Source organism: Poromitra crassiceps (assembly GCF_964638095.1).
Source record: "Poromitra crassiceps genome assembly, chromosome: 12".
In the NCBI taxonomy this organism is placed as follows: Eukaryota; Metazoa; Chordata; class Actinopteri; order Beryciformes; family Melamphaidae; genus Poromitra; species Poromitra crassiceps.
In genome coordinates, this window is record NC_139632.1 from 19,317,243 (window position 1) to 19,334,280 (window position 17,038).

The 17,038-nt window shown below is 42.3% G+C and overlaps 1 protein-coding gene across 1 annotated transcript; it reads left to right on the top strand.

Annotated features, from left to right (window-relative positions):
• The first annotated feature begins 592 nt into the window (after nucleotides 1–592).
• rorca (RAR-related orphan receptor C a) lies at nucleotides 593–16,471 on the top strand. Its single transcript, XM_083647956.1, has 10 exons — nucleotides 593–925; nucleotides 8,237–8,322; nucleotides 8,576–8,717; nucleotides 8,882–9,316; nucleotides 9,541–9,662; nucleotides 10,383–10,515; nucleotides 10,992–11,099; nucleotides 11,773–11,883; nucleotides 12,469–12,581; nucleotides 12,947–16,471. Exons 1-10 carry the CDS (start codon nucleotides 889–891, stop codon nucleotides 13,106–13,108), a joined length of 1,449 nt encoding a protein of 482 aa, XP_083504082.1. The 5' UTR covers nucleotides 593–888; the 3' UTR covers nucleotides 13,109–16,471.
• Nucleotides 16,472–17,038: the final 567 nt, after the last annotated feature.

A 17,038-nucleotide genomic window follows, 5' to 3' on the forward strand; every position in this document is an offset into this window, starting at 1 on the left:
TTCCGGTCACAAGCTTGCTTCTATATTATATTACTCCTGAGAAACACAATATAACACATTCTGGTATATCTCTAGTAGTACGCTATATCTCCATAATATTCATATAATCGTACAGTGGTGTCTGCGTTAGGGTATTTGATAATTGCATTTCATTTATTTATCAATATTCTTACAATATAGTAATATTTAGGGTAAATGTTTTGACTACTGTGATATTTGTTTAGGCTATGCTAAAATGTATTGTACGTTTATTTCTTATTTTAATATGGGGCAGTTGGAAACAGCATCACAAATCTTAATTATTGCACTAAAAGGGGCTCTCTCGGTGCGCTCGGTGAGAATAATTCCCACGCTGTGGTCTGACTCTGAACTGACACACTGCCACACTTTCCCACGCACGCGAGAGCGATGGAGAGAGCCCCCGAGCGAGCCTCCTTAAAAAAAAGCGCGCGGCCGGTGAGGCGCGCGTCCTCCGCGTCAGCTCAGCTCCGGGGGCACGAGCACGCACGAGGCGGGCCAGTGGCGAGAGGATCATGTGTAGTCCACGCGCCGAGTATAGAGAGCCGAGTCCCGAAAGAGCTGTGAACTGAGGAACTGCTACATGACTTTTTTATTGCTTTTACCACAACAGCCCCACAGGGACTGCGCGCAATTGAAAAAAAAAGTGAATAACGGACGGAAGCAAACCCCACACTAAAAAGGGACTTATTGTTTTGCGTTTTATGCAGGTTTCTGATTGGTATAATATGCAGGACAACCGGTAGAAAAAACATATGAAGATTTGTTGTTTTTACAGTTTTCAACTGCTCCTGTTTGGAGCAAAAAGAGTGTGCATCTGATCGTATTCAGTATTTCTGAGCTTTAGCGCTACTTCCATTTTGGAGTTGTATGACTCGAAGAGTAGCATTCGCCGTCAACATGAGAGGTAAGTTTGTGATGTTATTATTTATTTTTGACATCTTGCCCTGTTTGGTTTATTTAAATAACGTTTTCCCCCTCTCTCCTTGCATGTTATTATGCTGGAGGGACACAGCTAACATTACTTTGAAACAGAGTCCGAAGTGCGAAGGAGACGGCATGCATTGCGCGCACGGGAATAAACAGCCAGATTGCAAACAATTAATTAGCGATACTCTTCCATGAAATACAAATTATCTTTACCTTTAATTTGCGTACGACGGAATAGGCTAACCTATCCTACAGAACCTAAAAGTTATTTAGAAATTAATCGAAATAAGATGATATTCAAAAGTAGCAAATGTTAGTGTTCTTTAGTAGCATATGCATGCATGCATACTCCTCCACGTATACCTTTTAGCATTGGTCAAAGTGTAAAGGTTGTTTGCGCAGTCATTAATTAGTTTTGCCTGACAAGAGGAATGCGTTGCAGCTGTAGTTACTTTATTTCGCCGGTGAGCGACTCGGGTTATGTAAGAGGGAGGATGTGCAGGGAGGGAGGGGGGGGGGGGGAGTGATTTAAGAGCTGTCAAACCACACCAAAATGTGGCTTAACTGCTAGTCTGCTACAGGATTTACTGCATTCAACTTCCCTATGAACATTCTTTATAATGTTGTGTAATACAACATGTGTAATGTACAACAATCACTTTGAATCCATAGGTCATCATAGGTCATAATAGCACTTTCACCAACCTCGGTTTATTTTGCTTTGTTCTGTTTGTGTGGGCTATTTTTCAATGTGCAGTTTTTGTTTATTTGTTTGTTTGTTTGTTTGTTTGTTTTTATTATTTTTCTATTAGGCTACTGTGGGTTAGTTAGTGCACCTGCGTGTTTTTGTTTTCAGTATCTCAGCATGGTTGCCACTTGCCAGTGAAAGAGAGAGAGAGGGGGATGAGGGGCGTCCAGTGTTCCTTCTGATTGAGGATTACACAGCATTCAGTGGGGGGGGGGGGGGGGGGGGGGTTGGATGACAAGGAGGTCCTTGAGGTCTGTCGTCATTACTGAGATAATTGGGGGGGGGAATGGGGGGGAAATCACTGTCAGGGGACGGGAGGATACTTCTTGGATCTGAGCTGAACTGCAAGATCCTGATTTCAATCTGATGCAAGGTGCATCTTATTACTGGTGTGTGTGTGTGTGTGTGTGTGTGTGTGTGTGTGTGTGTGTGTGTGTGTGTGTGTGTGTGTGTGTGTGTGTGTGTGTGTGTGTGTGTGCGTGCGTGCGTGCGTGTGTGTGTGTGTTACTTTTAGGGTTAAAATATAAATTAGATTTGATAGTTTTGTGGTGTAGTAATAATGTCAGAGCAACACGCCGCTCTCAGATAGGAGCAGGATATCGGCACAGCAGGCCCACACTCACCCTGAGCTTAGCACAGCAGGGCACTTAAGCTCAGTGTCCTCTGTCAGCTAAGGTTGCTTACATCAAGCAGAATTATGTCACAGCCTGCAAATCTGATTTTGTAACAACATGACATCATCCTGATCCTTCGCCGTCTTCCTCGGTAATGAATGGATGAATAATGGATAGGAAGGAAGACATAAGAGAGACATAAGTAGCATGACCTGCCGCCAAATTTGCACTGTAGAAAAACACAGAAATAAGCTCTGCTGGTGCAGAATATCAGTGCATTTCGCAAACATTTCATTTTCCTTAATGACTTTCACTCCTGATGGATTGCAATTAATATTCTGCTGCACATGTTGATCCGTGGACGGACATAATTTCGCAAAGTATCTCGCAGTGCACGCTGGGCGGCAATGATGCAACAGTCTGAAATAAATAAACATCAATAAACCAGTCAGATTTCATGCCATCTATAATTGGATCGTGAGCGCAATAATGTCTCGCTGATGGCAGGCATGCTGTGCTGCAGCCATGGAGTCTGATGGTGATACTGTGGAGCGCGGCTCGCCCATGCAGATCAAAGGTGGCTGTATTGCAGCAGAGAGGCGGCTCTCTACTCTCCAAGGGCACTTGTGTGCTGAGCCCAGGCGGCTCAAAGCCACTATCTGTATATGAGAGAGTCCCTGGGGAAGTTCACAGTGAGCTACAGTATGTGTCAAGGTGCCCCTTCTATCTGACAACTGGACGCTAAGATTCCTCTCCCCCCAATAAAGCTTTGACTCTTGGCATTGCCCCACACATTACAGTGCAAGCAAAGTGTTATATGGATCTGTGCCCTTGTGAGTATTATGACTACTTCAGACGCAGTTCATTTTGGAGTGCAATAATATGCACAACGATTACATAAAGATAACATTTTGTATAACATAACAGTTGTTTGGCCTTAAGAGCAGTTTAAGGCGAAGACATAATGATAGGCCGTATCTATTTGACCAAGGATGCATGCAAAGGGAGAGCTGTACAGTAAATAGACATAACGAGATTGTGTTTGATTGAAGGTGACTGTGATTGCTGTTGCATATTCCTCAATTTGTTCTGGTGGTTGGGAGCAGAACGCAAAATGACACGCTGTGAACTGAATTCCTGAGTCTGCTTGTGCTTGTGTTGCAGAGGCCCTGTTGGGTTTGGGCGAGGAACAGTCAATGCACTTCATCTGCTTTGATCAAGGGGATTACGGACACAGAATCTGAGGCCTAGTTTCTTGGCTGGCATAGCAGTTGTTGTTGAGCATGTTTTTTTGATTGGAAAAGAGGGAATTGCAGGAACGTTGTATGCAGAATATTATGGCTTGTTCCATAGCTTGTTCACAGGAATGACCACATTTAACTTGTAATAGCTTGTGATCACTATGTAGACTTCACTAAGTATAGTTTGACATCAAGTCACCTAATTAATCATTTTTCATTATATTAATAGTGTAATAATTCAATTATAATTATGAGTTATTTATAACAAAAATGAATGTATTAAAAGTAAATACTAATATTACAAATTCTAGACTCAGGAGGCTTGAACTCCTAATCATAGGCATTAAGTAGGAGGCAAAACAAATAAAAATACAATTGTCTCCTATAGCAAACCTAATCTCAATGGGCATTAATGTGTTATTATTGTAAATGTGCTCTTCTTAATACACGGTGCATCAGTGTGTCATAAGATACACAGCTGGAACAAAACAATATAGAGACGGGTGAAAACAACAGAATAGCAGATCAGTATCTCTGAGTGCTCTGCACATGATGTCAAGCTACTTTTCATATCCATCTGGAAGGCATAAGACATGCAACCAGTGTCAGTATCTTGCCCTGGCTGGGCCCAGCTATGGTGCTGCACTCTTCCAGGCTGTGTGAAGCTGGTCTCGAGTAGAACTTCAGATAATTACTGAATATGCTGAATTTCTAGCCTGTCCGAAAAATTTCAGATTATTACATTATTATAATCTAAACTCTAAACAATATACTGCATCACACGTGGGGAAAAGAGTAAAAAAAAAAAAAAATGTTCCAAACATCAAAATGATCTAAAATAATATTTTGACGGCAGTTGAAAACAGGCATTTGATAGATAATCCCCAGGCTCCCAATTACAGAGGTAGACAAGTCAGATTTTTTTTCTTTTTTTTTTTTTTACAGCAGACCTCCTGCGCTTTATCTTATTTGTTGAAGACAAATTTGTTTGGAATTAAAAAAAAAAAAAAAAAAATTAAACAAACTTTTGCAACACACTGTTTCTATCCAGGGGTACTTTTCAAAACAAAATACATGTCATTAACTCCTGCAGTACAAAATGCAAGATAGATGCGTGATAGACTTCTGCTATGGTCAGCTTCACCTGCAGGGACACAAAATAAATAAACATTATCACTGTCCATAAAGCTGTTTAGAGAACATGCAGTAGGTGTCGAGACAGAGAGCATTATATTTAACAAAGTAACTGACAACTTTGAGGCACCCTAATAGTACATTGCACAATATACTAGCGGTATACTGTATATACATGACACCCCTCCAGCCTTCTGAAAGCCATGTAGGTTATGCATACAGTATGGCAGGTACATGTGAAGGCAAATAGGACATTGGGACTCTGTTTGAGGTGGGATGAAAGGGCAAAGTCTCCCTATAGGATAAGAGGGCAAAGTCTGTACAGCAGTATTGAAGAAAGTGCTGACCAACAGAGATTGACTAACTGAGACACTGACACAGAGAAGACTATCAAATCACCATATATGCAAGAGAAAGCCATAGCATATGATGGAATCAATAAATGATAACCCACCTTTTGAAGAATATAACATTACAAAATAAGAAATTAAGTGAAAGAGCAATTAGTACCTCCTAAGCAGATTTATTTTCATATTTCATATTTCATTTTTATATTTTATTTTCTTGATTTATTCGTAGATTTTTCCATTTTCCCCTTTCTCTCAAGTACCCCCTGTTGTGCCTCCACGTATAGTAGCCCTAGGGGTACACCTACCCCAGTTTGGGAACATAGGAACAGTGCACACACAAATAGGCTGTTTTTCTGGCTTGTGTAAAAACTTAAAGAAATATCTGCGACCACATTATGAGGAGTCCCTCACTGCCCCCCACGGCCCCCCTTTTAACCTTCACACACACACACACACACACACACACACACACACACACACACACACACACACACACACACACACACACACACACACACACACACACACACTTGACCTCCATGCCAAATTTCAGCCTCCTAGGGCGAAAACGGTCGCTGCTAAAGGATGGTGAACTTTTTGTGGACTGACCAACCGACAGAGTGACTTATAGAGCTGCTGGTCAGAGCTAAAAACAAATTCTCAGAACAAAGTCCAATCGTGCTCCGCTAAACATAGCCGATGAGAATAAAGGAATCATTGTCTACACCCATGCAGTAAAATGACATGACTTCACACCAACCAAAACAAACATCCCTGACCCACTGACCAAATTGCGTAAAGGTCACAAGAATGCAAAATTCCCCAAATTAAAGGTTTCGATCCTTTATTTCACGTCACCTACTTCAACACCTGCTCTACACAGTGTCAATGTATTAGCTTCATGTGAGAAACATTCTTTTGAAAAGGATTTGTCATCCAATTGATATGAGTCACAGAGCTGTTATGTGATTTGTTATGTGATGGTTTATGTAACTAACTTTGACTTTGAGTTCATGGTAGACCAGAAGCTGGAGAAGGGATCTGTGGCCAACCGACTGCAGCAGAGTATAAATAGATTGATGGTCTAGCTCTAAACACAGCTGAAATTTCACTCAAATACTTTACATGCTGCAACAAGTTGAGAGCTCCTATTAGTTTCTTCTACGTGTCCTCCTGTACTGTACTGGGAGTACTTGGAGTTTTGTTGTTGAAAATATTCCCCAGATGTTATGCAAGTTGTAAATTATATAGTAGAGCAGTGTTACCCTACCAGCCTAAAGTAGTCATCAATCTTTCAGTGATCAAACCTTGGGTCGCTTTCCTCCACACCAAGAGCTCCTCCCTTCACTGAGAGACGGAGTCAGATTTGGTTCCACCTTAAAACCCACAAGAAATCAGATTGCGTCCTCTGCGTGGCTGCCACCCGAAGCGCGCCCCCCAATCCCCCCCCCCCCCCCCCCCCCCCCCCCATTGCTGAATGGGAAATTGTGTCAGTGGAACAGCTCCTGCTCCAGCTGACTGGCAGGTGAGACGGCGAGTCAGAGACAAAAGCCGCTCGCCCGCCAGCCAATGGGAGCGGAGGAGGGCGAGGGAGGATTGTCACGGCGTTGCCGAGGCAACCTCCTTTGAATGAGTGTGTTCATGGAATGCGGCCAGAAGGCAGTTATATAACAGGGTGAGGGGAGGGGGAGAGGCGCTGGAGAGTGAGCGAGCGACCGGCGAAGGGAGTGACAGAGAGGGTTTTTTCCACTGCCCTTTATTTATTTATTTCCCTTAGTTGCTTTTCGTAGGTCAGAAGAAATTCTATCCAGCAGAAACACACTGCACAAGAAGACTCATATTCATATCCTACTGGAAGGAAAGTGGGCCCTCTTCCCGCCTCTGTCTCCTTTTATTCCCCAAATCATGATTTGGGGGGTTATGTCAGTCACTACCCTCATTCGCCTCAGTGTGTGACGCATGTCGGCTCCGCCACAGGGCGACCCGTGTGATTGGTTGCTTTGCAAGTCGTTTATAAAAGAGCTTTTATGAAACAGTAATTTTCCGACGAGCTGTGAAGGCCGCTGCTACAGTTTCCCGGTTACATAATACCCCGCTCCACCCAGCTAAAGTAGTTGAAGGAATTGTTTTGGCGCGAAGCCTGCGGGCCTGAGACAAATCAAATCCTGCAGGAGAACAGCTAACGGTCAGTCGCAGCCGTTATTGAGAGTTGCCATCAGGATAGAGAGAAGTCAGAGGCGTCAGACACGGTGGGCCTTTGTTAACCTGCTAACATTTAGTTCACCCTGGAGCAGGGAGGGACAGAAAGAGAGAGCGAGAGAGAGAGAGCCGGTGAAACTTTATATAACCCCAGGCCTCAGCTAATGCAATTGACCTGCTATTCTGGGCTTGAGGAGGCCCTGCTACTTAGATAAACAACGTAATGAAAAGAACAGGCTGTTCCTGGATAAGAAGGCTCAGGCATCCACACTAAAGAGAAGGTGTATAATATATAGCTTTGTTTGTTTCCTTTATCAGTTATTATGGGACACACTGTGTTCTTTCCCCTTTTACTCCTGTTCACCGTGATCCTATCACTTTAATGCACATATACTTACTGTATCTTGATATGGCTGTAGATGCATTTTGGACCTTGTAGTCTTAAATGAAAAAACAATGAATTTGTTTGAAATCTAATTGGTTGTTGTGGTTGCCTTTGCTTGTTTGGGTTCGTGAATCTTCAAAATCACAGCTGTCTTGAGTAAATATTGATTTATTACAGGCTGGCAGTTTTATTTGATATGGCTGAGGTGTTTTATTGACTACAAAATACAGTCGACATGATAGGCCTAGAAAACAAACGTTGAATTTAATGTTTCCTGAAATGGCACGGAAATGCTCCTTTATCATAACACTACTGAACTGTGGGCAAAATAATGTTTCTTTTCACACACTGTTTGCAACACTGTAGTTTACTGCTGCCTATTTGGTACGCACCTACCAAGCCACTATCACTTCATCAAGTGCTTTCGCTATTACATTCATGCATATAATTGACTCTATAACTAACCGCTGAGTTTTAAAACATTCTACCTTCCAGGTTTAATGTCAAAATGAGCTCAGTACCTCATTTGATGTGCCCATTGGTGATAAATACATTAGCATTTGTTTTTCTATTTCACTGATTTCTCTGTGTCCGTCTCTCTCTCTTCTTGTCCCCAGCTCAAATAGAGGTGATTCCCTGTAAGATATGTGGGGACAAATCGTCAGGGATCCACTATGGTGTCATCACCTGTGAAGGCTGCAAGGTGAGCTATCACCCATCTACTTCACCATTCTTAGAAATGATGGCATATTGTGCTCATTCACTTTAACCAAAGTATTCTGTTATAGATCTGAACAGTCATGTGAGAAAATGAATGAATGGGAAACTCAGTTCCAGGGCAAGAGATGTCACGTGACTGTTCAGCTCTATTGCACTGAGAGTCCAGTCCAGCTGCATTTAGACACTGTTCCTCCTGGATATTATTGAGTATTTTGTGCATGTGTCTCTGTATGTAGGGTTTCTTTCGACGCAGCCAGCAGAACAACGCCATGTACTCCTGCTCACGACAGAGGAACTGTCTCATTGACCGGACCAACCGAAACCGCTGCCAACACTGCCGCCTGCAGAAGTGCCTAGCATTGGGCATGAGCCGCGACGGTGAGTTCATAAGGGACTGTATTGCCTATTTATATCTGACCTATACTCAGTCTGTCCACCTCTTGGTTTTCATTCATCACAACAGACGGTTATCTAATCCATGTTTGACTCATAACATATAAGCTGCTTGATTGTTAAACTGTCATCACACCCTCCTGTTACAGCGGTGAAGTTTGGTCGCATGTCCAAAAAGCAGCGCGACAGCCTGTACGCCGAGGTCCAGAAGCACCAGCAGTCCCAGGAGTGCGCGGCGGCCAGCGCCCGCGAGGAGAGCGGCGACATGGGGGTCCACGAGCGCGCCTACAGCCGAGGCTCCAGCTCCACGCTCAGCGACCTGGATGACATCACCACACTGCCGGAAGGCCTGCTGTTCGACCTGCCGCTGACCCCAGAGGGCGACAGAGAGTACTGTAACCTGGACATGCTGGGCGGCAGCGCAGGCAGCAGCTCGTCCTCTCAGAGTTCACCAGAACAGACCAACCTGGACTTCATAGACGGAAACTACATCAAGCATGAGTACCAGCTGCTGCACGACTCTGGACTCTTCTCACATGCCATTATCAACCCCCTGCCGGAAGGCTGCTCCCTTCTGGAGATAGGTCAGTTGAAATACAATACTGCATTACTATGATTGCTACTGGAAGGTCACACTGTTATAATCACTGTTCTTTTTCTTTTTTCTTTTACTTTAAATCAATGTCATATATAATGTGGATCTCACATAACGCACTTTAAAGGTGAAAAAATAGAATGTCTTCTTTGTCATAGAAGAAGTTGAGAAGTGATCTTGATAGAGATCTAATAAATGTTTCCCCCTGTGCAGAGCGTATAACCCAGAATGTGGTGAAGTCGCATATGGAGACCAGCCAGTACAGCACAGAGGAGCTGAAGAAAATGGCGTGGACGCTGTACAGCCCTGAAGAGACGCGTTCACACCAGACCAAGGTACAGGTGGCTTTCATCCACACATTATTTTAATATTGTTTTTCACAGATATGACAGAAGAACCTAATTTATACAAATGCTCCATTATGGAGGTTGTTTGGGAGAATTAAATGCTCAGAAATTCATTTAAATTCTTGCCCACCGTAATTCGAAATATGACACATTCAATCATTGTGAATTGCTCTCTATACAGTCTAAATTTATCAACAGGGATTCACACCAATCACACACAATACAAAAAATATATTTTCGCATTACTAAATATATGTTCATCTTGCCCTGTTAGTTGTTCTCTTGTACAAGGTTCAGAAAGGAATGTTTTCCAAATTTTACACTTAACAACAATCAGTTGCACAAAGTCTAGAACAAGTTTCCAAAAACAAAATAAAAGTGTGACCTTCATACTGTATACACCATAATGCATTCTCACAATGAAGTTTGTGAATCCAATCCAATACAATTATCATTTGCTGCTAGGTTTTCTGTCTCGCCAGTCGCCTTTCAAGGTTATAGCTCATATCTCTAAGAGAGATGTAGCAAACATGTAACATTGTTGGGTTTAGCAAGTCTTTGTTGTCCCTAGAAGGAAATCAACTCGCACAACAAGACAATCAGCATTGTCAAGTCAGCATTGAATACAATGTGTGCTGAGCTGATGGGGGGGAAAAAAATCTCATAACAGCCTCTGAAGTATTTTTCTGTCTCTCTGCTTCTTCTCAGTCTGCTGAGGTGATGTGGCAGCAATGTGCCACTCACATCACCAACGCAATCCAGTATGTGGTCGAGTTTGCCAAGCGCATCACCGGCTTCATGGACCTCTGTCAGAATGATCAGATTATCCTCCTCAAAGCAGGTGAGTGTTCCACTGTGGCATCCAATCACATCACACCACATCACATCACACCACACCACATGACATTATGCACATTGTGTTTAGTCATATGACTGACAATCAGTCAATAGCTTTTTCAAGAGACACGCCTCCAGCAAAGTCAGCTATGCTGCAAGACAACTATAATCTGTATGTTGAATCATTTGCAAACAGTTCCAGTTCCAGGACAATAGCAGCTCTTGTATGAAAGTACATGTGAAATACCCTCAGGTTACAGAGGTTAAATATCACATGCCTAGAGAACGACTTCAAAAGGTGCTTGGTTGTTCTACTTTCAAACAGTGGCCCCGCCCTGTTTTTCCACTCACTCAGCACTCTTTCATGTTGTTTTCGCTGATCAGCATCCTCTGCCTGTGTGATCAGCATCCTCTGCCTGTGTGATCAGCATCCTCTGCCTGTGTGCCGCTTTTAATGTTTCTGATGTTTTTGGTCCTTAGGCTGCATGGATGTTCTCCTCATCCGCATGTGTCGGGCCTACAATCCCATCAATGATACACTGCTCTTTGATGGAAAGTTCGCCAGTGCTCAGCTCTTCAAAGCTCTCGGTGAGTCCACAGTCACTACTTCCATCATTCAATTTCTCTCCATTTCTCTCTCTCTCTCTCTCAATTCAATTAAATTCAATTTCAATTAGTTTTATTGGCATGAAAAGACAGTGCTTATATTGCCAAAGCAAACACACATATTAACAATAATACAAGAATAAGGAAATTATAATAAATGTACAATATGTAGAATCACAAATACATTTGAAAACCCTAATAAATGGGGCATTATAACTTAAATATGACAATCGTTCAACAAGTACAACAACAACCCGTCAACAGGGGGGGTGGGGGAGAAAAGAAAAGCTGGTGGTGTTTCACTGGATGTCCCTGAGGGTGTGGCAGGAGGCAGATATTTAGCTGCCAGTATGCAGCAGTTTGGTTCCCCCCCTAGCAGGTATTTGAGTTTGTCCCTTTATGATTGTGTTTCAAATTCTTGATATTTGTGTAGAATTTTGGGGAAGAATAGTGCTCTAATTTCTAATTTCTCTCTCTCTCACACACACACACACACACACACACACACACACACACGCTCGCGCGTGCACTCGCATGTAGGTGCACACACATCAACTTAGTGAGACGGATTTTCAACTGTCCATCTGTTTCCATATTCCGTGTCAAAATCAATACAGTTGCTGTTTTGTTGATGGCATTGTTCCCTCCCCTCTAGGCTGTGATGACCTTGTGAATGCGGTGTTTGACTTGGCGAAAAGCCTGAGCCGCACACAACTCTCTGAAGAGGAGATGGCCCTCTTCAGCGCCGCTGTGCTGCTCTCACCAGGTGAGATGCCGTTCCAAGTCAACCGGACGAATCCCAGTGCTGAATAAACTCGGAAATGATCATATTTCCGTGACCGAATGGTATAACCATTAGCATGGAGCCGGAGTTCTGCATCAAACTTGTGAGGGGCTTCGCTCCTCCCCATTACAGTAGTTTCACTCTAACTAAATTGATGCAACACACTTCGACTGGCCACCAGACTGGATACACTTGGTGCCATATCTTACGCCCAAGTGCAAGGGCAAATCTTTGCTAGTTTCTAGCACTCGAAATCTATTTTCCACCCCTTTTAATTACCACTGGGTCAGTACATCAAAGGACGTGTTTCAGTGACCCAGTGGTAATTAAAAGAAGAAGAAAATTTTTGATTTTGAGTGCTAGAAACTAGCAAAGATTTGCCCTTGCACTTGGGCATAAGATATGGCCCCTGGTACCTTAAAAGTGCACGACTTCTTCCCTCTTCTCCTCATAGACATTTAAACACTGTAAAGCTTATGTTCCAACTCTGTAACATGATGTGAATAGGAATATTCATTGAGCGGTATCAAGTGAATGACCCAATTATGTCACCGCCCCTCCTTGCAGACCGCCCCTGGCTAACAGACGTCCAGAAGGTCCAGAAGCTGCAGGAGAAGGTGTACGTGGCTCTGCAGCGCTGCCTACAGAGGGGCAGCTCCGCCGAGGAGAAACTGGCTAAGGTACAGAGCCTGCAGCGCCGCTGTATCAATTCACTGAATTTAAGTGTTTTTTGTTGCACGAAATAATGACGTTGCCTACTTATTCGTAATACCCAATTTTGTAATTTTGTTCAGTGGCCCTTGGTCTTTCTATAAAGAGCATCCTATTTTCTCTCATTATGCCATAATGCTTTTTAATAAACTTTGAACCTGAGGCAGTTGTAACTTTTTCTCAATAGATTATGGGTATTAAGTGAGTTTTTCTTCCTCATCCTGCAAATGAAAACAGAAATATTCAGAAAAAATATGAAAAATGAACACAGGTTTATTTGGCATATCTTTCTCCCGTTTCATTAATTTTCTCCTTTCCTATCTTCCCTTCTCAGATGGTGTCTAAGCTTCCCATAATGAAGTCCATTTGCAACCTCCACATCGACAAACTGGAGTTTTTCCGTTTTGTTCACCCGGAGACGGCGTACACCTTTCCCCCTCTGTACAGGGAGGTCTTTGGCAGTGAGATCACCTTCCCAGACTCCACCGCGGGTTAAGGCTGCTTGGGCCGAAGAGAGTGATTCAAATAGACGTTGAGGTTTAGGGAGGGAGAGAGAAATGTGGCATCCAGCAGAAGCAAAACCAACCAGCAGCTCAGTGACAATCCTGCACGCTACACTTTAGGACACACTCCTCCCACCTCTCAGCTCCCACCCTTATGGAGTAGCTTACCTCCAAGCCAGTCCAATTAACTTCACCTTAACACCAGGTGCTGCTGAGGTACTCAGTACATGCTACCTAATTATTTTTTTATAGGGAGTTCGAAGAAATGGTTCTATAGTAGCCTACATAATTTGTATTCTCAAAAATATTTTTTTATGAGGCAGACCGTAAAACCTCCCCATCGAGTTAAATTCCTCTCTAGAATAAGTTTGATTTCTTTCCCAGTTCTCACAGTTCCTGTAAGCTATTTGTTGAATGTATCCCTTCTCCCCTTAACCGTTCAGCACAGCCCCAGAATGTACATACTTATAATCCTGACCCATTTTGTTGAGATGGGCTGTAATGACGCCTGTTTCAAATCTCATTGTAGTAACAGTGCATGCGCTTTTTCATTTAATTTTTTTTTTGGTAGCGCCCATACTTTGCAGTTTTGTATCTCGTGAACAAACTGTTTAAAGGGACCATGATCAAACTCATAAGCAGGCAGGGTTTTTAAGCGAACCGTGGGCAAACACCCAACGTGTCTGCCCCCATGCACCTACAAACTCTTGCACACATAGCACAAAGCATAGCACTTATGCTGATGTACTTTTACCAGCACACCATCACACACTGATATTTGTGAGCTCTTTATTTTTTTAACGCAATCAACGACCTCAATCCTAATACCCTTTCCCTTTTGCAAATGCCACTTAGAAAGAGAGAGTGAGAGAGAGAGTGAAGAATCACAGAAGTATTGTATTTTCACATGTTCCTTTTTATATACAGTACATACACCTATATAATCATGTCAAATCAGAGTAGTCATGAGTTCAGGTAGAAAGCGAGGGATAGACAGAGAAACAAACAATGGCAATGTAGTAATTGTTCTCAGGTCTCTCAAACAGATACTGCCTAACCGTACCGTGCGCTTCTGGGAGGAAATGATTGAACTCGCTTCAAAGAAAATCCAGTGGATCATGAGCACTTATTATGAGTCCTTTGTTAGGATCCAAAACGAACTCTGGCTCGGCACAAGACTTTACGGGTTCGACAGCCGTCTCTGAAACATCAGACACGGGAGATGCTTCAGATAAGCTACATGGACAAGGTGCTGGGAAGCTGAACCACTGTGGGGTGTTACGTGTTCACTTACTGGAGGAGCTGCTGGAACCTTCTCGCCTCAGGCCCCCTCCCTCCTCCCTGCTCACAGCCTTTGGCACTGTGAGAAGAACCAGTGGGTCCAAGGGATTTTGGGAGTAACTAAAAGGCATGCGGGGAGGAACTGGAGAGTTAAAGAAAAGCGAGAGCAACTACACAGACAGAAACACACTTTACCAAACTCCCGATCTACATGGATGAGATGCAAAGATTGGAGGGCGGACAAGTGGATAACGGTATTATTTAAGCTCAGACCATCAACTGACGGGGGATTTACGGTCATCCCCCTTCCTTTGGGCTCAGGACCCCTGCGCTCTCGCAGACGGCAAAGGTGTTCTGATGAGCGAATAGTTTCATCTATTCCTAAGCCCACTCCCTTACTACCTCACCCTCTTTAAACACTACATGGCACAGCAAAGGGTTGACAGAGCCATCAGCTACCCCCCTGAGTTAGTATCCTTATATTCATATTAGAGTGCTATTTTCGAAATAACAATTTGCAGTGAAAGTTCAAGGATAGTGAACTTAAATAATGTTATTCCCCTCTTTTAAACCAGGACAGACTCAGCTCGCAGGCTCCTCTTTCTGTTGATCTACTTAACATTGAGAACACTACATGGTTCCTGGCGACGCACAGCTTTCCAGTAAGTTCATTCCTTGAGATCCAGGAAGCTCCTACATAGATAGAGATCTATCACGAGTCAGGTCTCTGGAGAGGCAGGCAAGGGTGCGTCCGGATGAAACGGTTTAATCAGTTCTTCAAAGTGAGGGGGACATATTGGATTTCTAAAATCTCATTCTACCGGGATCTTAAACAAGCTACTGGAAATGAATAGTTTGATCAGAGTAAACACTATTATTATCATTACTACCTTTCGAATAATGAGACAATCACATTACAGACCTTGGATGTCTAGTTCTATTTAATATATCATAGCCATGTTTGACTTTGCACTGCTGGAACAGTGCTTTCTCCATACTCTACTGATCGTACATAGTATGAAGGGGTATGAACCTTTTTTGTGGGTGCTTAAGATAGTGGCATGGTGGGACTGTGCAATAATGTCTTTCCCATTCTTCTCAGTTTAGTGGGCCCTGGTTGCCCTGTATGATGGTTTATTAGTTTCCATAAGCACTCCAGCACAGATACAGTTAAGCGTGCAGCACAAGAGATGATGCGACTCTCTGCATAACTAATACACAGCAACGTCTACACAGATCAAGTATTAACTGATACGAGGGGGATGACAGTTTCTACGGCAGAAGAGGATTGTAACAAAGTGTAACGCTTTGTGTTTAGCGTCCTAGAATGTTAAATGTTAATTTCAAAGAAATAATATGTAATTTTGCAGAGCTAAAAGCTGTCCACAAAGTGTCCTATACTAACGCAAGTTTTGGGAGCAGTTCTTTAGATTTGGACGGACATTTCCGCTTAGAGTTACTCAGGGAGATAGCTTGGCTCTCGGTCTTACAGTGTCTTCAAGTCTAGCAAGACACAAAGTTGCACCAAGATAGAAGACCTTAAAACCTTGATCACTGTGTACAGTACATGTTCTTGTGAATGTTTGATCACAGAAGTATCAAAGATTTTACCCCTGTCTAATATCATTATCGCAAGACTTTTGAGTTTCTGTCATAGAAGAAATAGAATAAAAACAATAAAAATAAAATAAAAGTATAATGAATATAAAAGATGGATTTTAACCTCTGAATCTTGTGTTGGTTTTGTTGTGATCTGTTGTTTCTTCATTTTTATCCTTATCTGTACTGTTTTTCTCATCGGTTTAGTGTCCTTTTGTCTTGGAGAGATGTAATTCTATTTTTTTTAAGAGCATTTTTAAAGATGTCTCCCTAAACGTTTCTCTTTTGTCATGATCCTTCTGTTTATGATATTTTCATAAGATAAGATTATTATTATTGAATCAATATAGATTTGAATAAGAAATAATTTATGATATGTTATGGATATAAGGCCTAATAGGCTATTAACACAGTAAAGTGTTATTGTTGTACAATGGGGATACAATATGTGGATTTAAGAATGTAATAAAGGTCCTTTTACAATAAAACTGTTTTCTTGTGTCATTTCCAATATGCTCTATGAAACACAATATCTGTTAGTGTTGGCACACTTGGTGAAAGATTAACCACAAGTTTGTGAGTAACATTTTATTAGTTCTAAAATTATATTCACCAATTTGTTCTAGGCTTGTTTTTTTTGTTACAAACTTTACTCTTGTTATTTGCAGGTCCCAATTCCCCCTGTACAGGCTACTATACAAATAAACCAGTACACGGTGTGGACTCAAGGTCAATAATACAAAAAACACAAATTAACTATATTCAAAATCCTCCCGGTAACCCCCATCTCTTTGTGCTCTCCTGGCATAAACTGCATTTTCAACCAATTCGATATTAATTTATATGTTTTGAGTCAGTCTCATGAGCCAGATGGGTCATTAAGAAAGCTGTTATACTGTATTACCAGACAATTAACTTATTTTAGGTTCCTTAACGGCTGCATTCAAAAATGGACGTTTGTTTTTCATGTGATAGTATTGTCAATGATATTACAGACCTAGATGATAGTAAAATCATTAGTTCCTGTCTTTTGGCTGGATCAA

Coding starts and splice junctions, on each gene's coding strand:
- rorca (XM_083647956.1), top strand. CDS start 889: ATGACTCGAAGAGTAGCATTCGCCGTCAACATGAGAG. Junction 10,516..10,991: donor GATTATCCTCCTCAAAGCAG/GTGAGTGTTCCA, acceptor TTTGGTCCTTAG/GCTGCATGGATGTTCTCCTC. Junction 11,100..11,772: donor TCAGCTCTTCAAAGCTCTCG/GTGAGTCCACAG, acceptor CCTCCCCTCTAG/GCTGTGATGACCTTGTGAAT.